Source organism: Corvus hawaiiensis, chromosome 14 (assembly GCF_020740725.1).
Source record: "Corvus hawaiiensis isolate bCorHaw1 chromosome 14, bCorHaw1.pri.cur, whole genome shotgun sequence".
Lineage (NCBI taxonomy): Eukaryota > Metazoa > Chordata > Aves > Passeriformes > Corvidae > Corvus > Corvus hawaiiensis.
The window spans coordinates 15,044,027-15,066,106 of record NC_063226.1 but is presented as its reverse complement, the minus strand read 5'-3'; the positions used below and the strand labels follow the sequence as shown (position 1 = coordinate 15,066,106).

At 41.6% G+C, this 22,080-nt stretch overlaps 1 protein-coding gene across 3 annotated transcripts in view; it reads left to right on the top strand.

Moving 5' to 3' along the window:
• Positions 1–802: 802 nt before the first annotated feature.
• Positions 803–22,080, top strand: part of CHRDL1 (chordin like 1) — a 38,331-nt gene continuing 17,053 nt past the window's right edge. For 2 of the 3 annotated variants that reach the window (XM_048319136.1, XM_048319135.1), the window contains exons 1-4: positions 803–1,245; positions 4,056–4,201; positions 5,914–6,026; positions 9,928–10,021. In XM_048319136.1, coding sequence (XP_048175093.1) covers positions 4,105–4,201; positions 5,914–6,026; positions 9,928–10,021 — 304 coding nt within the window. In that variant the 5' untranslated portion in view covers positions 803–1,245; positions 4,056–4,104. The remainder of the gene's footprint in view (positions 1,246–4,055; positions 4,202–5,913; positions 6,027–9,927; positions 10,022–22,080) is intronic. The other variant, XM_048319134.1, reaches the window with a different exon arrangement.

The following is a 22,080-nucleotide window of genomic DNA, read 5'->3' as shown; positions in this document are numbered from 1 at the left end:
GTACAATGGAAGAAACAAAAGTTCTGCTCCATTTTCAGCCTTCTGAAAATATCTGCTAAGTCTGAGAGGTGTATGACCTCCCAGCAGTGCTCCCCAAACACCCTGGTCCCAAACTAGGGGAAATAGGTTGTAATTTGTTTCTCCACATGATGTCTTTTCATACCTCACCCTTTTTCTCAGATCATTTGTCAAGAGTTCACTGATCTCTTCTTGTTAGTTACAGGGGCTACAAGAAGACAGAAAAAGAATGTTTGACCAAGCATATAATGAGTCATGGGTTTAATTTAGTTCCACCAGAATCTCAATGTGACCTTGAAACCTTCTAACACAATAAATCAGACCGGAAGGTATCAGCAGAAGGTGTCTGGCAGATCCCAGTGGATGCTAACTCTGTCGGGTCTGCTCCGGGGGGCACCCCGCCTGGGAGAAGCCCATTAAAGAGCCGTCTCGGTGTGGAGTCCGCTCTCCAAGAAAGCCACCCGTGGGGTTTTCTGTTCCCGCAGAGGAACCTGTGGCCACGGTCACCCAGCCCGCAGCTCGTTTGAAGGCACCGGAGCATGGCCCCGCCGCCCGGGTGCGAGTCCCGCGGCCCGCAGGTGGTTCCGCGGGCGGGAGGGCAGCCCGGAGGGCGGGCGGGCTCCGAGCCCCGTGTCCGGTGTCGCCCCTCTCCGCGGCCCCCCATGGCGGAGCGGCTCCACCCCGGCCGTGTCAGTCACGCCGCTGTGCCGGGCGGCGGGCGCGGGCCGCGGGCGAGGAGGGGGCCGGGGCGGAGGCGGACCTGCTCACCCCGCCTCCCGCCGCCGCTCGCTGCCGGCAGGGCTGCGGGGCAGGACCCGCCGCCGAGCATCCTCCGGCCGCGGGGCCTCGCTACGCTCCCCGCCGGAGCAGGAGGCGGTGACAGGTGCCCCAGCCCGGGACCTTCCGGAGCGCCCGCCCGGCAGCGGCCCCGCAGCTCGGGCGTAGCGGATCTCTCCCTCTCCGCTCCCGTCCGTCAGTCGGGGGTCGAGGGCTGGCGGCGGCGGCGGCAGGACGCCGTCGGTCTCCTGCTTGCCCCCTCACCACCGAACCGAAGGGGACACCTAAAAGTCGCGGGAGAAGATTATGGCAATGTGAGTGAGCAGCGGAGCCGCCTGGCCGGAGCGCCCCTGTACCCCGGCGGAGCGGAGCGCGGAGCTGCGGGGCTGCCCCAGCCCGAGCGCTGTTCGCGGCGGTCTCCGAGCGGAGCGGCCTCCAGCCCTGGCCCAGGTTTGTGAGCTTTGCTGTCCGAGGGGAGGCCCCGGGGAAGGCGCGCTCCCGCTGCCGGAGCTGCGCCCGAGGCCGCGGCACAGACAGCCCATCGCGTCCCGGACTTTCCGTCTGTCCCGTTTCGCCGGCCGATGTCCCGCCGCCCTCGGGGGCAGCGCCGGCACCTCGCCCGGCCCCGGGCAGGAGGGCAGCCCCGAGCCGAGCTCCCGTCCCGGCCCCGGGCGGGGCGGCGGGCGCTCCCCGGGCCGGCGCCCAAGGGGCGGCTGTTCTGTCAGAGCTGCGAGAGCCGGGAGCCTCCGACCGCGGCTCAGCGGGAGACCCGTCCGCATACAGGCACCCCGCGACGGCAGCGGGGGCACGCGCCGCAGGGATAAAGCCTCGGGAAGAGCGGAGGGAGAGGGTTCGCGCTGCGGGTGATGGAGGGGACCGCGGCCGTCGGGGCTGAGCTGTCCCCGCCGCTGCATCGCCGCAGCCCCGCGCCTCGCAGCCTCTGCCAGCTGCCCTCGGCACTGCCATTTTTGCTTTTTGCGGTTTTTTTTTCCACTAATAGTAAAACGTGGCGAGGCCGGACATTGCCTCTTGTAGTTACCAAACCGGGCTCTTTGGAGGGCGAGGCGTTAAACAGAGCCCCATCTGCCTTATTTCACTAAGTAATTCATGTAAGATGTGGATCACCTCCATTGTTTCTACAACGCAGAAAACACACCAATAATTAACAGGTTAATCCTAACTGAGATTATTTAAATCCAGGAATATTTTTAGGACATTGCCCTTTGGGGAAATAAAGGGAGTGTGCTAATAGTGAAAAGTATGTGTTTATATTTGGCGTAACAACAATACAGAAATTAAAGAGAATTAAGAAAGACATCAAAAGTCTCCATCCTATTTCTGTTATTAACTCCACCATCTCATGTTACTGTGCAGCATTTCTGAGCACAAGCAGTCCAAGTTTTATAATGTTCTTCCTTTTGAAGACCTGACATTTAAAATGGGTGGATTTCTGAGCCTTTCTGTTCCAACTAACCAACGTAGCTAACAGATAAAGTGCTACACAAAGGATAATCATGCACCATTTATAATTATTGTTTGCTTAAGCAATCTCTAAGAAGGCTGAAATACTTAAACATTCACATTTCTGCTATCCCCAGCGATGTGCTACTGTTGTTCTCAGTGCATGCATGATGTCCTGGGACTAAATTATAAAGTTTTCATGTTAAACAGGTTTTTAAAAGGATGTTTGGCTTCAAAAATGTCCTATGTGATTTGAATATGCTGAAAGGAAAAAATTACTTAAACTCTTCTTCTGAAATTGAAATATTATTCTCAACTTGCAAAATAAATGGAAAGTTATGTTTTGTTACTGAATAGGGAGTGTGCTTTAAAGAATGCTTTTTTTAAAACATTTTCAGAGGCAACTTGCATTGTTTTGAATGAGCTTACTGAGTACAGAGTAGTGGCACAGGTTTGATTAGTTAAGGAAGATGTCCTTTGTGGTTGCGGTTTGGGAATACAGAGAATTCTTGAACAGTAAAGGCAATGAAGCCGCTGATAAAATCAGATCACACACTCTTTGTTACAGTATCCTAGGTCTCAACAGTCTTAATAGGAAGATTTTCATTTTAAGGGCTTCTTAACTTACTGTTTCATTTCTTTGAGTTACCCACCACTTAATTTTCAATATACATATATAAATTATTCTTTTTGCCTTGATTATGTGAGAGTTTGAACGTATTTATGTACAGTTCTGTTATTTACATGAGATCTGAAGAGGCCAAATTAGTTTACAAAACAGACTGTTCATTTTTCCAATAGTCACTCTTTTTGTGTTTTTAAACTTCTGTAAAACCAATAGCAAATCCATATCAAGGCTTTTAAAATAACACCCAAATCTTTCCAACATTGTAAGTTATGGACAAGTACACTCTGGGAAGATAACACTTTTGTAATGAATGCTCATAAACATTGACACATAAAAATAGTAGAATCTTAAGTTGGGTTTATTAAAAAAAAATCTACTTTAGTTAATTAGTTAATTATTTTCCTAAAATAATTCACTTGTTAAAAACCAGAAAAAGATAAATAGAATGGCACAGGCAGCAAGGATGATACCAGTTCTGCACCACACAGAGAATACATTAAGCTTTGCCCCACATGCGAGATTTTGACATTAAAGATCTACAGGAATGAAGATGACAAGCCATTCCCCCATTCTGCTCTCAGCTATCAAGGCAGCAGAAGGGTTAACTCTAGAAAAATTAATTATACACAGTCCCAGAACAATAGTGGTTGGGAGAGGGGCGAAGGGGCGAGCTGAATAGTGGTGGGAGCCTATTAGATGTGGTGAGGAAAACTCCCACTGGCTGCAGCAGGGCCACTGGCTCACCCAGGATTTCCACAGTGCAGGGCCAGTACTCCAGGGACACCCAAGGTTAACTTTAGGATGAAGCAAACGTTAAAAATGACACCAAAGATACATCCGAAAGTGATGCTCTACAAGAACATCTCTCAAACTAGTTTCTTGGGAAAGAAAACTTTTAAGAATTTAGATTGCTTACTTGCCAGATTGCTTGGAAATAAAATAAGGACATTTTTAGAAGGAATATCCAGTTTTCAGCTTTCATGAATAGGAATGTGTCTCCTTTTCAAGAAATTAAATGATCTGAAGGCAAAGCTGTTTCCACAAAAGGTAGATGCATGATACAGACGTATTTTTTTTGTCCTGGCAGTTTAGGATTTCTGTGTGTTGGATGAAATCATTAAGTATCTTACAAGATTTTACTTTAATTAATTTAATATTTTTTTCCCAACAGCTCAACATTCTCTACTTGGAGGCTCTTTCTTTTCCTTTTGACGATAAAGATGAAAAGAAAGTGGATATTGGAGGATTTTAATTTTATCTTTTTTGGTGTGCTCTGCCTCCTTTTCATAGATGGAGGTAAACTAGAACAAATAAAACGTAAGTAGACTTCAAACAAAGCTGTCACATTCACCTAAATTAGACATTTTCCTTCTATTTTCAGATGTGGTTCAGGAAAGAATGTCCTAAACCTTCTAACATTCTTCCTCCTTCTAATCCTGTGTTTAGTGGAATCAGGTCACACCCACATTTGGGGTACATTTTCCTAAAGCTGTACAGGTTATAGTGCATCGTAAAGGACATAACACATCAGTTGGAGAATCTGTTTTATTTCAAATATCCTGAGTCAAGAGTGTGCTTGATTCCATTTAGTAACCTCTGTAAACATCTGACAGATTATCTGGAATCTGTCCCATGTGTAAGACTATTGTGCTGAAGTTTTCAGCTAGTGTAAAGCTCGTCCAAGACTGTTCTCTTGTGTTGTAAAAACAACCTCATATGAACTGGATTAGGTACATCCCTTGAGAAAATTAAGAGTCTAAGCACTGTCAAAAACTTGATGAGAAGAATTGAAAAGAATACAAACAAAATAAAGGGAGCGTTTCTGCAAAGCCTGTCATCCATGGGAGATGTTAACACATTTCAGAAATCATGGCATGGAGGAATAGCTACCCAAGTAAGTCAAGGAGTTATTGACTGCTTCAGCCTTGTTACTAGATCTCTGGAATGCTCTCCCTACCTGCACAGGCTGGGTTTTGGCCTCCTTCTTACAAAAGACATTGCTTGCCCTTGAGAAGTCATTGAAATTTTTAGCCTCAGTCTCAGCAGCTTCTGCTTCCAAGGAATTAGATGGCGAAAAAAAAAAAAGAGTGAGTTCCAGAAAGGCCCTCTGCCCCACTGATCTCACCCACAGGGAAGTGAGTGAGTGTGAAGGAACCTTGTTCAAAGAAAGAACAGTGTGAGAAATTACCAGACTCCAGTTGTCTGCCTTTTCATATCATGTGTTTCATTTGTCATGCTTCTGTGTGAAGGGAAAGCAGATCACAGTTTCTACTAACAGTCCCTAGCTCTTGATAGCTTCTTCTAGCCCAGTAAATGTGAAGAATGTCCCTGGCTTGGATTATCACATGGAAGACGAGTATTTTGTTAAGATATCCTGAAGCATCTTCTATACTGAGGGTAATGGATGAAACTGAATTTGGATATCATTAAGATAACAGAAAGGAATTCCCACACAGAATCACATGAGAAACACCCTTTTATTGTAGAGATTGAAGGTTTCAATGTGACAGGGAGAGACAGGACAACAATGTCTGACAGGTATGTGGATTTCTGCAAATCTACAACTGCAAGATCAAAAGTGCTTAGTGAACAAAAAGATCTTAAAATATTTTGAAAGCTGATGCATCAATTATTTCAGCATCTCTCTGCAGTACAACCTGGGATTTTCCTCAGTTGGACCAATTGCTTTGGTTTTGCAATGAAAAGCTTTTGTTTCCTATAAGCCTGCCTGAGTGATCGGGCACTTTAATTTTCTTACCTAAACAGGTGAAAGGATAAAGTCACCTGTATGAAAGCCATTTTATCATCATTTCAGGAGCTGCAATTTTGGAAAAATGGGAGGCCATGTCATTTATTTTGATTTGGGAGGTTAGGAAAAACAGCATGTGAAATTAAGGGTGTTTCTGTTGTGTGATTCTCCAGGAAAAGAAAAACTAGTTTACAGAAAACTCTGCACACCTAAATACACTTTGTAAGCATGGAATGGAAATTTTCATTCATAGCTCTTTCAATTCTTTATTGTTTTACAGATTCAGATACATACTGTGTGTTCCAAGATAAGAAGTACCGTGTAGGAGAAAGATGGCATCCTTATCTAGAACCCTATGGCCTTGTTTACTGCGTTAATTGTCTTTGCTCAGAGGTAGGACTGCTGAGTTATTATCCTACAACTTCTACTTGCTTCACTGACTATAATCCTTTCCGTTGTAGCTACAATTTGACAAAGCCCAAATCTGTTTCACTCATGGGTCCTGGTCATGCTGCAGGAAATCAAGGCAGGTGATCCTAGTGAAGGGAAAATACTAACAGAGAAGGCTAATACTGGCAAATAATACTCACATAGCATAGACAAAACAGCTCCTTAACTAGCCAGAAGCTTTGTGGATGCTGGGCATTACATCTTGACAGATCAGGCCCTATTACCTAAGTATAATCCTTGCAGTTCCACCAATATGGACAATTATGCTGAACCTGAATTTGGTACTTTGATCTGTGTACAGTGCCAACATCTTCCAGTCAAAGCATCTGCTGCCCTAAAGTGCTGAAGGAACAGGCTTGGATGTAGCTGTTAGTAAAACTCAGTCAAAGAAGAATGAGATGATGAAACATGAGAAAAGGTTATGGGGAGCAGAGAGGATTGGATAAAACATGAAAGGGCTCCCATCAGTTGATGGCTGATGCAAAAACACAGCAGTCAGAGATCCCCATAGTATGTCATATATGGCTGGGGGGAGGCACAAAAATGAGGGCAGTTTATGTCCCTTAGAGTACTTTAAAATAAACAATAAGCGATCTTAATCACTAACACATGAGACACTCCAGATGCTGAGTTCTGTCTGCTGTATTTAATGCAGAATAAAGTATTCCTGGCTATTTTCCCTCCCTGCAAGTGTAAAATATTGGGCCCCTGTGCAGCATTTGCTCTGAGGGAATCTGCTACTACAACTCAGTGCAGAGATGCACTAACAGTAGTCCCACAAGTTTGGCTGCAGAATGCAGCTGTGCGAGAAAAACCAATGTAGTAGGAAGAAAGGAAAATCTTTGTTTAGAGCAAAAAGGAGTATCCAGTCAACTTTTGTTGACGTATATGCAAAGTTGAAAACTCCCTCAGAGTCTGTGTGGATTAAAACACTCATTAAATCACTGGAAGGATGTGTCTTGGGTGGGAAAAAATTAACTGGAAGCCCTAGAGATCTGGATACAAATAATTGCTTGATGATTTTTAGGGAGCTGTTAGACAGCCTGGAGGGATGGGAAAGTGCATGGTCAGCTCCTCTAGAGAACAGCACTGCTGGGACCCAGGCACACCCACACACACCCACACATTATGAGCCTCCAAAAAAAGTCTGTTTTATTTTTTAACTTGGGCACGGAAGACAAAGTGACAGTTCAGGGCAGCAGGTTTAGTAAAGAATGAAACCGCTTATGGTAGTTCCCAGTACATGCAGCTCAGAAGTGGACTGGACTCTACTCCCTTGTCTGCTATATTTTACCTTTGGTGTACCATGAGGGTGCAAAATGTAACCTGGGATTATTTCAGCAGTGAGGATGCTGAGGGATCTCTTGGATGTGACTCTTGTTGTCTGGAAGGAAGATTCCAAATAACAACTGCAGCATCCAACCACTCATTTGAGCTTTGTCCTGGCCAAAGTCATGTCCTCAGAGCACTGACCTACAATAAAAGCTCCTGAAGCTTCATTAGTTTCATGAGGTTTCCTTCAGGAATCCCTCAATGATTTAAAATTTTAACAAAATAAAGGCATTAGACATGTCATGACATAGCACAAGCACAGACCATAAACCAAATATGACAGCATAAAAGAGAAAAGTAAAGTGTGCCACAGATAGCAAGTAAGAGAGACCTAAGTGTAAACCATGTATGATTCCCTGTCAGGTAGGGGAGGGATCTATATAGAGTCTGATGCAGTGACTGATTCCCTCACACTGCAGAGAAAAGCAAAAAAATCCCTAGAGGTCTTCATGGCCAGTGTGATCAAAATGTCTTTGCTCGCCACAAACATTGTGATCTGCATGATGTCTGCACAAAACAAGTCACATCAGCCAGGCAGCAGACAGAGATCTCTGCTCTGTCTCTAAACAGTCTGTCTGTCCATCCCCCCAGCACACACTCTTCAGATGTTTAAGAAAAAGGTGAGACAAATTAACTAAACAGAGGCCAAATTATTCAGCCTGGCATTAAAAAAGCTTTCCTGTTTTTGTGTGTATATAGTATTGTATTTTTACAAGTTATAACTTACATACTTAAACCAGAATAAAACTAAACATAATTCAGTGTTCTCGCCCTGTTCCCCCTTCGTTTTACAACCCTTCCTTCCCCCCAGTTCACAGTGGAGCCTGTTGACTGTTACTGTCAAGTAAATTTGAGCACTCACAATTTGTTAGATCATTATTTTACTCCTAAAATACAGCAGCTTTTTGCTTTTGCTTGTGTTCATAGTCATATCTGCAGGGTTAAATGACTGCTCTCCACACTCAGCACTGATAGCCCAGCTTGGGGAGAGAGATGCATCAACACTCTTTGGTACCTGATGCAAAAATGTGACTTTGGCCCTGGGTCAGAGAGACTGACCAGTGCTTGAGTCCCGCTCTGGTCAGTGGGGTTGCTCTCCCAAATATCACTGTGAATATAGGCATAAGATCAGTCTCACTAAGCACAAGATCAGTTAAAATAGTTCTGTCCTGCTGCAGACAGTGGAGTCTGGCCAGCAGCACAGAGCAGAAAAGTTGGCCTGCAGAATTTTATCACAGCTGACCATGTACAGAAAGTAAACATTCCCCTCAGGAGATTCCGCAGGACTTAAACTGAAAAAGAGTGAGGTCATGGAACTGGACAAGTCAGCAACATGGAGCCAGGTCAGCAGGCAGTGCCAGCCTTTCTTCTACAGCAGTGTTTCACAGGCTCCCATGTCTGCTGGGCAAGGAGCTGTGCAGACCAGGGATAGTCCCTATTCTGTGAAGCTTCTGCAGTCTAAAATTTGCTCCTCTTCTACAAAATCAGTATATTTCATTTCAGTTCTCATTGGAAACAGATGGTGATGTCATTTTTAGTGTCTCTTTCCAAAGCAGATGCACAACTGTAGTTTGTGGCTAGCAATGATCTAATAGTAGGATTCCAGCCTGTGGTCTGCAGATACTTGTCAATGAATTATTTTGAAAGAGATGACTAGAAAGGCCTATATATCTGCTGTCTATGGAAGTCTGCACATCCACTGAAAACATTTCAGTGCTCCAGAAGGCATATGAAAATAAAGTGGGTTTAGTCCTGACACGACCTAAAACTACAGTCATAACTTAATGTCAGTGTTCATGCTGAAAGATCTTTCTTGCTATAAACATGAGCAACTCAGAGGTAAATTAAGAGGATGAATTATAGATGGGAAATGGGAATTTGAAATTGATGGTCTTTTCTGGTTACAGACACTGGATAATGAAAATTCCCTGTGTTTTAATTATAAATCAAACTTAGATGTGGTCAAATAGAATATTATGTTAATGACATGAATAATGAACCTTATTCCCAAAACTTAACTCATATTTCTTAGAAAAATGGCTACTTACCAACTGGTGTTTTTTGTCTACTGGGAAAGCAATAAAATGAAAACAAAAGACTCTCCATCGTTTTCAGGAGCAATTACAGACGCTATTGTCTCTTGCGGTCTTGAACTAACCCTCAGTAGGGGATATCTCAGAGACCTACCATTTATCCATGCCTTAGTTTTGGAAATGCAATTCCTAAGCATAATCTGCTCAAAAGAAAAAGACAAATGGAAATTAAAAGAGAAATGGAGATTGTTGCCATCCATTTTTAGGCACTTCCTCTGATTTTAACGTTTGTAAGGATTTCTGACCTCTAGCATAAATTCAAAGGCAATAGAAGTATCTGGGCTTACCTTGGTATGAGTGAAACCAGAATGTTGTAAAAAGGCATTTTTAAAAAAATATTTGGATGTAGAATAGAGAACACAGAGATTTGTAAGACAGCCCATTTCATTAAAATACTATGTACTATGTTCCACCTGCAGAATGGAAATGTTTTGTGCAGCAGAATAAGATGCCCAAGTCTACACTGTGCTTCCCCTGTGCATGTACCACAGCTGTGCTGCCCACGATGCCCAGGTAATTCCTATTAGTGACAAGTAGTCCTTTCTGAAATAGTTATTTAATATGCTGAGTAACAACAAAATTAAATATCTGTGCTGGAAAACTTCTGTGAAGTAAACATCCTCCTGTATCCCTTTAGGTCATGAGAGGCTTGTCCTACAGTAAGTTACAGTATTTCTCATGGTGTTTTCTGTTTAGGAAGTCAGAAATATAGATTTGTGAAGGGATCAGATGAGCTGCCAAGTCCAATCCCCTACAATCCAGGCAGAAAGTAGCAGAAGTTTCATCGACTGTCCATTCCTGACTCCTTGTCTCTACATTCTATCACAATAAAACACCATCCCACAAATTTCCTAGGTTTCTGGTTTTGGTGCTTTTCATAAGAGCAGACCAAAATATATGGTTATTTGCAATGGCTCTCTGTTAACAAGCAATTCAAAATTGCTGTGGCAAGCATGAATTTGTATAGTGTCACTGTACAACCAGTCTGGTAACATTTGCCTTTTACATCTCAGGTCCAGGCATGGCTTCATAATTAGTAGAGAGTGTTGTAAATCATAGAAGCAGTGCTGTAGAAGTTTATGACTATATAAATCCAATTGGATACTGTATAGTAAATTCTCCAGACTGTACATTTATTATATGCTCATTATTAAGAGCCACTGTATGAAAGAGACTAAGCAGGATCTTTCACGAGCCTGTTCCAGCATTCCCGACATGGCCTAATGGCTGGTAGATTTGACTGGAGCTTTTCCCTAAATGTCTGTCTTAGTGGCACCCCACATTTCCACTTATAAAAGAGTATTCATGCAGCATCATAGAAAGGGGTTTTATTTGACTTTCTCCAGAGAGTTTAATTGTCTGAGGAAAACAGCTGTTCCCTGACCAAAGCCTGTGAGCAGGAGGCAGTAAGTGCACAATGGCAGAGGAACATGAGTGCACAAAAGGTTGCTGTTCAGCTGGGATGGATGTGTTTACTGCACTTACTGGATAATAAATGGCATCCACACATCAATTTTGGGTAGGATTCATCTTCCCCGACAATTATATGCACTCTCTATCAGATTTGAGTATCAATATCTGATCTATGTATCTAGAAGCCTTTTTTAACCAGTGACAAGGAAGAACCATTTCGAGCATATAACTCATCTGATGCTGTGATGCTGCTTTGGTGTCCTAGGATGAGATTGAGCCCATCCAACTTTAAATCCAACTCTTTGGCATCCAGCTGATGACTGGAGTTTTATCTATGATGGTCTAATACTTAGGAAAGAAAATTTGTAAGGCAGAATGCTTTCTTTGGCCAACTATAACTTAGTAAAATGGTAAGGTGCTGGTTCTTTTGTTTCCAGATCAAAAGAAGGACTGGTGTACTGGTGTGCCCAAAATCTGGTCTGTTTTTTCAGCTAATCTAAACTTCAGTTGGCAAGACAATCATCCAGATGCCCTTTACAGCTGTTGGAAACATGAGGGTGATTCATCCTGTTACCCAGAATGAGAAGACTTTTTCCCTGGAGATGCCTGTCACTCTCCACTGATTATTGAGGGAGCACAGGAAAACAGCTTACACTGGATGCTTACTTTTTGACAGTTTAAATTAAATCACAGAAGTCCTACTCAATAATTGGCATCTTCAGTCAGGAATGTTTTCTATTCTTTTTTTAGTATCTCTGTACAGTATCTACTATAGAATCATAAACGCTTCTAGATTGATTGGTTTTGCTTCAAGTGCTCCTTGGCAAAGAACTGTTTTGGCTTTTTTCTGTTCATGAGTTGCAAATTTCATGATATCTATGAAGATTTCAAAACATTCTACAGTGGTCTAGTAAGGAAGAGTAAGGCCCCCTGTAAACTCTCAAATCCTTCTTATCAAATTAAGTTCTTCCTATTCATAGATTTCAGCTGGAATTTTGTACTCTGTGTTTAAACTGATAAATATGGAAAATTATCAGAATGAGCCTTTCCTGAATTGTGATATATTATCTTCTCTTAGCTGCTCCTAAAGTCTATTTGTAATCAATCTGCTACAAATGACAGGCCATTACATTGCTAGCTGTGCACTATCTCATTAAAAATGAGAGTCCCACTAAGGTCTGTTTTTCCCCTAATTGAATCTGTAACAATATTAGGCAAAAGAGAATGCATAGCCTCTTGTGATTTCAGGAGTTATTTGCATTCCGCTTTCTGCAGTGATTATGTGTATCATATTTGGTGCTCTATCTTCAGTGGCAAATGTTCATGCTCGATCTGAATAGGATCTCAAGCATTCTTGGAGATCTTAGGCCAGCTTTCCATTTCTATGTGTCTGGCATACAATGTCTTTTGTGCAACATGCCATGATATGCAGGAAATTCACTTCTCTAGTTTTCCTGGTTATTTTTTAAAGGAATGTATGAGAGCTTTGGCCATTGGCCATCCATGTGAATTATTCTCATAAATGCTCATTATATTCTGTTACATATGTTTCCCCTCCATTTCTCAAGCTGCATTATAGAAATGAGTAGTGCTAGTCAGAGTGACCTGAGGCTCTTCTCTTGCCTCTCTACAGGCCTTGTAGGGTGTAACTGCCCAAATCACTGCCTTGTTATTTAATGAAGTAGAGGTAATGCCAGGAGGCAGCAACTTTCATTGGATGCTGAACTTCTTAGCTACCTAAGTGGAGGAGCTGTTGAAGGGATTCCTTTGAGAAAAGTTGGCACTGCTCTCCCCCTGGAATTAATGTCTCCTACATCCATAGCGACACTGGACTTGCTGACACAAAGAGATGCAGTGTTTGTATCCTGTCTCCCTGGAACCAGATACCATGAATCTTAAGTAGTTTTTAGACATATGTTATGAAGCATCTTCTACTTTCATCAGTGGTTCACCAGCTTCTACCATAGATTCACTGTTAACTTTTCTTTTTTTTTTAAACCTATTCTTTCTAGCATTGGCAAATTCCAGACCTTGTGTCTTATAAAGATCTAGATATTCCTTCCTTTTGAACCTCTGAAAAGTAGTTTACCATCTGAATTGTATTCTTATCACCACACATACGTAAGCAAAAATACTAGGGTCACATGAATTGGGACTCTTTTTGCACATCAGTGAGACCCAAAGGACATCACATGCTTCTGAGCTTGGTCTCCCTCCTTCCACCTCAGTATGCTCTGGGCATCATCAGAGGGGAGGTGATTTGTAGTCAGGGAGAGAATTCACTGTCAGTTTTAGATCTGGATCAGCTCTTTACCTAGAGTGGACCTCAGAGCTTCTGACTCCTGTCATGAAAATAAACTTCATGTACAAGTTCTTTGAGCATTTAGCTGTCATTTATGGCACTTCTATGGACAGTGCCTTTAAAGCTGGAACATCTATTGTAAATTGTATCATTTCTACATTCAACAATTATGAATCAAAGCATTTAGAGTCTAGTTGAAGATCAAACGTGTAAACCTAAGAAAAGCTTACATCAGAAGCAAAGATTGACAATTGCAGGATTTAGAACAGTTTTCCACATTCCACTTGCTGGTTTGATTTCTCAGCAGATAAGGCTGCACGCTGATGTATGAATCAGCCCATCTGGCTCCAGTGTTTTTTAAGCTTGCTGCCCCGACTAAACACACTGCCTTCCAAGAACATTCATTATTAGTAACATGCTTAAATTTAAGCTCCTTTGGTACTATGGTTTTTCTTTATCAAATTCAAACCACTTTTCTGATGTACTTTTGTTCTTCTTTAGATACAGAAATGCCAGGTGGTACCTATATACATAGCTGGTCTAAAGATGGACCAGATGAGGCGTCTCACAACAGTGGTCTGAGAACTTCACCTAAAAATAAGTGAGGCTCTGTCTGCAGGGTAGACTGCAGCATGAGTCAGTAATACCTGAATCTTTGAACTAGCTATTTTAGATCCTGGGACAGCATGCAACTCACTGCACTGCAAAACTTGCTGAAGAAGCAGGAAAAATGTGCCTGCCATGAGCTCAGTGCTACCTTCACTCAGTAACTGAGCTAGTCCAGGTGACACCCTGCACTCTGCAGTGTAGATAAAGATTCAGCCTTACAAGGTGCAGGGCACGTACAGCACCTGTTGACCTGACAGACATTTTATAAGTAAATACAGAACGTGTGTGTAGTGCAGCGCATCTCGCACTGAATTACAACCAAAATCTTCAACCCTGACTGTTGGAATGCTCTGGTGATTTTTCCATTGCAGAATGTACATAAAACCATTTGGTGAAGAGGCTTTGGGTCCTACCCAGCTCACACACCAGAGCTCCCAGGCTCTCAGTTCTAGTCTTCTTACCCTTCCATTCACAAACATTTTTGGGATGGAGGAAGGCATACTGTGCCCAGCTCTTCCATTCTCTATGCAACTCTTCTTGCTACCATCTATCCTTCTCACATCAGCAAGTGAGAGTCCTAACAACGGGTAGTTGTCAGATAGTTCAAATTAAGTATTTATTTGGAAGTAAATTTGGTTTAGAAATATAATGGCATAGGCATTCCAAGGAGATGTCTAATTCTTTCCTATTGATGTGTTCTTAGATAATTTGTATTGGTTTGTGATTTGCCTTTGTCACTACCTTCACAAGGAATGTTTGCTATCACAACCAGATTGAGGTTATCACTTGTTTCCATTCTGCTTTTTTGACCATAAAAATTCAAAAAAAGTCTATCTGTATATCAGCATCCAAAATGCATTGAAAGAATACATATCTTCCCACATGGGTGACAGAACTTCCATTCTTTGGACTGACATGATAGGATAGGATAAGCTGCTCAGAATTTTTCCAAGATAACTTCCAAGACCTTCAAAGAGGCTTCAGAGAGGACTCAGAATACACCAAAGCTTCATTTAATTTGTTTCCTTGGCAGGGGAGTGATTGGTGGATTCATATAATCGTTTGAGAGCAGGAATTAAAGTAGAGCAACCTAGAAAGTGTTTTATGAGTCCTTCAGAGTTGCTGGGCAATTGATGGGCAATTTTTTATGCAACTATAAAAGAAAACACAGGAAATTAAGCTGCAGAAAATATATTAAAATAATGTGAAGAGCTTGACTTAGCCCTAGAAAGCTAAAACACAACCAACAGCCTTTTGAATGTTTAAACTGAAACTACATCTTTGCCTTGAATCTGTATGGAAGTTCAGAGTGTCTAGATAAGGTGCTAGTAGTTCCTTCAAGCAATGAATTTCATACACTTTCTGCCATCTGACCATATTAAAGACTAGCTGTGGTGATTAACTCTGAATTACCCTGGAGTTTTTAGAGCTTAACCTGGTCCTTGAAGTTATTCTGATGTAAAGCATTTTGTGGCTTAATATCGTTGACACCTGCACCTCCAAGAGGCACATATGGATTTTGTTTAGAGCTTGTGTTTGCAGTTTTTGGATAGTGCACAACTTTTCCATCCACATTTATTGTCAGCCTCCACCACTACTCTAAAGACGACTTCATTGCACAGCTTTGGTTGTTTTTTAAAGGAACCTTCACACATCATCTATGTTTCTTTAAATCACAGATTTGTAATAATTTGGATTGTGATGCATGACTGAGGGAAAAGGCTAAATGCACACGGACTGAAGCTTGATCCATATTCTACTGTAGTCAATCAACAGATTTCTATTAACTTTGATAGTTTTTGGACTCAGTCTTCTATGAGAACAGATGCAGTTACTGACTATGACTGACTACTGACTTCCTCTCTCTAGAAATACTAAGGAATATGGTAGAAATACGAGACAGAAGATGAAAGGGGAAACTGCCTCTTTGCTGTGCCACACAGAGTAGGTGTTTGGGCCAGGTTCCAAATCTATTTAGTTCAATGGACTTCAGATCAGACCTTGAGGTGACACATTTGTGTAGAGTGGAAACAAAATTAGAGGGAAGAAATTTAAAAAAAGAATTTTTAATAGGAAAGAAATCCATTTGGTCTCTTATGCTGTGCTACAAATCCCCAAGGACCTCCGGCCACAAAAGTTGTTTAAAATAGTCCTAGTTGACCCCTAGAAGATAACCCTGCACTGAAACAGTGTAAGAGGTTTTCTTATCTGAGGTTCCTGTATTTTTATGAGATGATGAATCAAGACCTAGTCCTGGTGATGAAGTAGCTCTAGAATATTTGCGTTTTACCCTACCTGATGTGACAGTAGTAAAAACTTTTTTACCACTGTAAAAAAATGTCTCCTTTCAGCAGCTGGTGGTTTTGACCTTGAAACAGCCAGTTTGCAATAGCAGTTTGTTCCCCATGTGCTGCTGGCTCTCTGGGCTCAGTTTAGATATCCAGCCCTGAAGCTGCACTAGGAGCAAGTCCAGAATACATAGAACTGAGTTGATGGTGCTGACAGGTTTCCTGCCTTTTTGAGGCAAAGGTATGCAAGAGGCTTTTACAGATACTGAGGAAAGTTTGGTAGATGGGAAAATTTCTGGAAAAAACAGAGCATATTTTATTCCAGGTCACCATGAAACTTGTGCTCCGCAATGTCCCTCACTGCCTGTAAGACAGAGATTCCCTGTCTACTCTCTTTTCTTTAGCACCTCTGCATTTGGCCCCTCTCACCAAGTAACCCCAGCATAGCACCTCATACCCAAGTGGCCAAAATATGGTCACAGAACGTTTCCTGCACTGAAGGTCTTTTTGGGGATGTGAACCACAGCAGCAGAATGAGCCAGCTATCTGCTTCTTTGCACTGGCCTTTCTGGTACAAATGGGTCAGCAGACAAACATTAATTGGATCTCTGAGTACAAAGCAAACCAACTGCTGTTACTGTATCTTAGTTTCACTGGAACTGCAGGAAAATAGGCAAGTGCTCTGTGTTATATAAAGTACTACTATTTCTGCATGAAATGCACTGCATAAACACAGAAGAGTATAATTTATGTGATCTTTTTTCCATATAAACATGAAGACCTTTTTTTAAGGAATATTTTAAAAATATGGTTTGGTTTGTACACATAGCACCAGGGTTAGTTCAATCAACAGAGTTTTTCCAGATTTATTCAACATAACTATGATCAAAATCTCACTGTCACTCTCCTAGAAAGATGCATAATCTCTGCAGGATGCTTCCCTCACCTCTTTTAAGTCTTAGACCACTCTGTTTTGAATTTTTAAGGATCAGATTATCAACACATATTTATTCCTCCGTTCCAAATATGTCTCATACTGAATAGCTGTTCCTTATATACAACAGCCATATTCTATTGTCTTGTATGTAGGAGAGGGAAGAGCCTAACATAGAGGATTTTTGCCTGGAGGCAGGCTTCTTTATCTTTTACTTGGAATCTTTTACTAGCACTTAGATTTCTCCAGGGCTGGGGAGAGCTTTGGCTGAACCCTTTGGAACACATCACCAAGGCTGGAGAAGTCAAAGGACTCATTACCACTTTTTCAGAGCTCTGTTTCCATAGGTGAAAGAAGGCTAGTTCAGACATTGTTACTCAGAGCAACTCAACAACTGTTAACATCTTTACATGCTTATCTAGCTGTCAAAGTGGCTGTTCCAGCAACCAGAAGAGGCATACAGCATTTTAAAAGATGGAGAGAGGAGTTCAGCCCTGGTCTCCTCACAAAGTGAATTTTGAAGTACTTAGACTTACTCTGTGTTTTCCTCTTGACCTTCAGGCTGACAGAGGATCCAAACATGTTTCAACTGTCTGTGCAATCAAAAGTAACTAGAAAAGTAAATTCATACAATCATAGAATGGTTTGAGCTAGAAGGAAGCTTAAAGGTCTTCCAGTTCCAATCCCTTCCACCAGACCAGGTTGCACAAAGATCTGTCCAGCCTGGCCTTGAACAGTCACAGGGATAGGGCAGCCACAGCTTCTCTGGGCAAGCAGTGCCAGGGTTTTACCACCCTCACAGTAATTAATTTCTTCCTAATATCTAATCTAAACCTACTCTCTTTCAGTTTGAATCCATTTCCCATTCAGAATCTGCACATGAATAACTTATCTCATTACTGTTATTCCAGACTACTTCAGGGAGTAGTATTTTGGGGCCTCCTGGAATGAAGCTTTTGCAGTGGAGCATGGAGCCTATTTTGTAGCCTTTAACATTGCTATGAAAACCATTTGGTATGCAAAAATCATCCCTATATTTTCTACATGTACATTACCCTACGGAATAGTCTGTTTCTAGGAAAAGACCTGGACTCCATGAAAGAGGAGAATTAACTATATTTTTTTAACACAGAGACCTAGGGGTATGTGCAAGTTCTACCTCAGCAAAGAGTTTTGCAAAAGCAGATGTCAGGTCATCAAAGTATTGCCCACTTTTGTTGGGCCACGTGTGTGCCTAAGTTGATTCAGGTTTCATGGAATTTTCGATAAGCAAAGAAGGAAGAAGTACTTTGATACTCTAGTCCTGTTCCCCTCTGGCATTAGAAATGCTTGTGGTCTGCACATTTCCAAGAATTGTGCTTTATTTCATAATGGCTCTTTATGTGTGGCTTCTGAATAGGTAACTCATAATTCTTAGGCAAATTTTAAGTTACAAGGAAAGTAATGCAGCCTTGCATTATGCTGTTACAACTTGAGATGTACAGAAAGCAGCATGTGACATCACCAGTCAGCTGGTGTCCAAAGACAGTTTCCTGCACCAGGATACAGCCTAGAGAGCTTAGAGTCTGCACTGCAACTAAAGTGACACTTCCAATTGTGTACATTAAGTAGCAAAACTCACTGAGAATACAAAGAAATGTGCAGAAGAGATGTCAGTGCAAGCAGTTGTCCTGGAGTTAGAGCAGAATCCAATTGCTTCTCTAGTGAATACAGTTCCAAAACAATCCTCAGTCTCTTGGTCTGTACATGCTTATGCTCTGTGTTGATTCAGAAAACATGTTTAATAAAATCTTCTCTGGATTCAAATTCATAATCTATCATCTGTCTGCTTAAAAAAAAACCAGACTATCTGCAAAACAGTTCCCAGTATGGTAAGTTTCTTAAGGCATTAGACCTTCTGATTAATTTCATACTGTTTAGCACTTGATTGTTTTTATAAGCGTGGTTAATAAAATAGACAAACCGTAAAACCCAAGCCAGGCTGGGCACCCAGCCTTTCTGCTGGACACTAAAAGCCTATCTTTTTCAGTAAATGACACTAGGTGATTCTGAATGTTGCAGTTCAAAAATAGTTTCTAAGTCAGCAAGCCAAGAGTCTGTAGAATTTTTTAAAAATGTTCTTTGCCAGATGTTCTGATACTAAAATAAGCAATAGTGAGAGTGTTAAGTACTAACACAAATGGACAGAATATTGTACGAGAAAGCACCTCATAGAGATGCAATAAAACCCCACAGACCCTTCCTGAGGGGCTGTACAGGGTCCCAGCAGATCCTGCTGAGGGTTATGACTAGCATGAGCTTTGCCTGCACCTTTCTTGGCCAACGTGTGCAGTCTCCATTTCAGGAGTACACTCACTTCAACCTGCTACTGACTGCAGGTCAATACAACTCAGCACAATGGCTGTCAGAAAGCCAAGAGGTCTCGCTGTCCCCACTGGCAAGGACTGCCCATAAGCAGCTGATTTTCTTGTCTTTCAGATGTCACATCATAAATGCTTCACTGATTATCATGGCATGACTGTACTGATTCTGACGTGGTTTTAGCAGTATGTTAGGTAGCGTCCTAAATTGTCTGTTAGTAATTATACCTACACCTCTTGTCTTTATCCAGAAGGATCCAAGTTCAATGCTTAATTGATTGTAGTTAAGACTGGATCCTAAAGCCATTTCTCAAATAAATCAGCTCCCATTTCCCAAAAGGCTAGATTGCTCATAGCTAGTTACTGCTTTTCACTCTCTGCACATAAATACTTTTGCAGAAGTTACCACTGTTTCAAACACCGGGAACTGCCCATGGAATTTGCCTAAGCTATTCAAGGGATTAGTTGCAAATAACTGATGCTCTTCTACTTCATATCCAAGTAAGGGTAAAACATCTCAGGACCAAGTTTTTATAACAATCCAGGAAGGAATAGAATTGTAAACATAAAAAGCTGAAAGATGATGTTTCCAAAACTGTCATCCATGTGACACAGCATCTGTTTCTCCCAGAAGGCTGGAAAGCTCCAGAAGCCAGGAAGGCCAGGTATATGTACATTTTTGACTCTTCCTCAAACCTTGGCCCTTGGACACCTCAAGTCATGGGCAGACCATCAGGAACCCAGACAGGCTTCCATGAAAAAATATGTAATTGGAGCAGATTCCACTGAACCAGAAAATTTCCATATAATGTCTATGGTTTATGAAATTCATATCTAACACTTTTTTGTCAGACTATCAGGAAAGCATTGGCGCTGCAGTTCACACTGAGGTAGCATCCCTTCATGGCAAACTTTTTGCCATATTGTTTCTTCACATGCTCTGTCAAATGAACCACAATTAATGGAATCTGTGAACTATACCTGTATGCACTTCTAGTTCATAGTGAACTTTCACATTGAGGTGTACTACAGTTCTTAGTTGATACAAAGCCTGTTTTTATAGATCAGCAGTTCCTCACAGTACAAGCATCAATTTCTAAAAAGCATTCAAGCACATACATTGGCTGAATCCTTGGCTGGAATTGGCTTCATCGAGGCTGGAACTTACCTTGCATGTATGAGACATCAGTGAAAAACAGCCCAGGCAAACAAAAGAAGCCGGACAGAATCCCGTGTTTGGAAAAGAGAAATATTTGGATATAAGGATTCAGGTATAGCCATCATAGTCTCCAGTTCCTTTTTATAAAATAATTCTTTTGAAGCTAATGAATTTTTGATACAGTTGTATTCTGTGGTATGTTTTTAAAATCTGAAGGATATTTTCAGCCAGGTTTAACCTCTGAAGTTACTTACAGGATAAATTCAAATCGATATCAGGTCATGTGAAGCCCAGGTTGTACATCTTGGCCCCTGCCATTACCTCATGCTAATGTTGGTGATAAATCACTGCTATCCATATTGCAGACTCATGGTCTTATCTTGACCACGCTAAAATTGTAGGCAAATGTAAGCATGGCCTCTCAACTTCTGTATGGAAGTCTGAGCCCTTAGAGAATAAATGCCAACCACAGAAACAGAGATAATTCCTTTTCAATTGATGCTATAATGTCTTTACCTTGTATGTTGCTTCCACTGACATGCTAAGAATGCCAGAAAAAAAAAGCTCAGATTGAATCCAGTTAATTAAAAGGATTCACACAGATGGTTTGCCTGGTACTTTACAGAGGCAGCTAATTAAAGCAATGTTAGTCAGCACCATTAAAATGCCAGATAAAGCTTAGAGAACAATCCTGATTAGGAAGCAAGGTTTACAAATAGAGCTTTGAGCAATGCAGTACATTTGCAGTTAATTAATCTGATTCTAACAAGTCTTCACTGAGGCACAGAATAATGTATGCTGATATCAATATTAATGACAAGATTTTTCAAAGCTCAAACGTGGCACTTATTAAAACAAACCACAATGACTCTGATTTCACATTCTACAGGAGAATATGATATCATGGGGGAGTCTGAACTCCTCTAATTAGCCATAATTTAAAAAGCATTAGAAAGAAACCAAGTCCGAGTTGAAGAAAGTCAGTCACACACCAGCAAAGTTAGAGAGAGAGAAACTGCACCAGACAAATTATATTTGGACACAGAATATAAACAAATCTTCCTTGCAGCTCCAGGCAAATACTGTGTTTGGAGAGGATCAGTTGTGCTCTCCAATATGCCATCTCCAATATATGACTATATATTTTTTTGCAATAACAAGTAATGTGGTCTTGATCTGAAAACCTCTTCTAGACCTAACTGTGCAATAATGAAATATGTCCAGTCACTTAATGTGCTAACAGATGATCATATGGACAGGTTTGTGCAGCATAGGACTTAAACCACGGTCTTAGGTTCTGTAATTGAAACTGACTTTTCTTAAAATTATTTCATCAAATAAGACTTCAACTCCCTGAAAGCAGGTTGTAGTGAGGTGGGTGTCAGTCTCATCTCCCAGGTAACAAGTGGCAGGATGCGCAGAAATGGCCTCAAGTTGCACCAGGGCAGGTTTACGTTAGATGTGTTTAAAATGTTTCAACAGACAGAGTTGTGAAGCATTGGAGCAG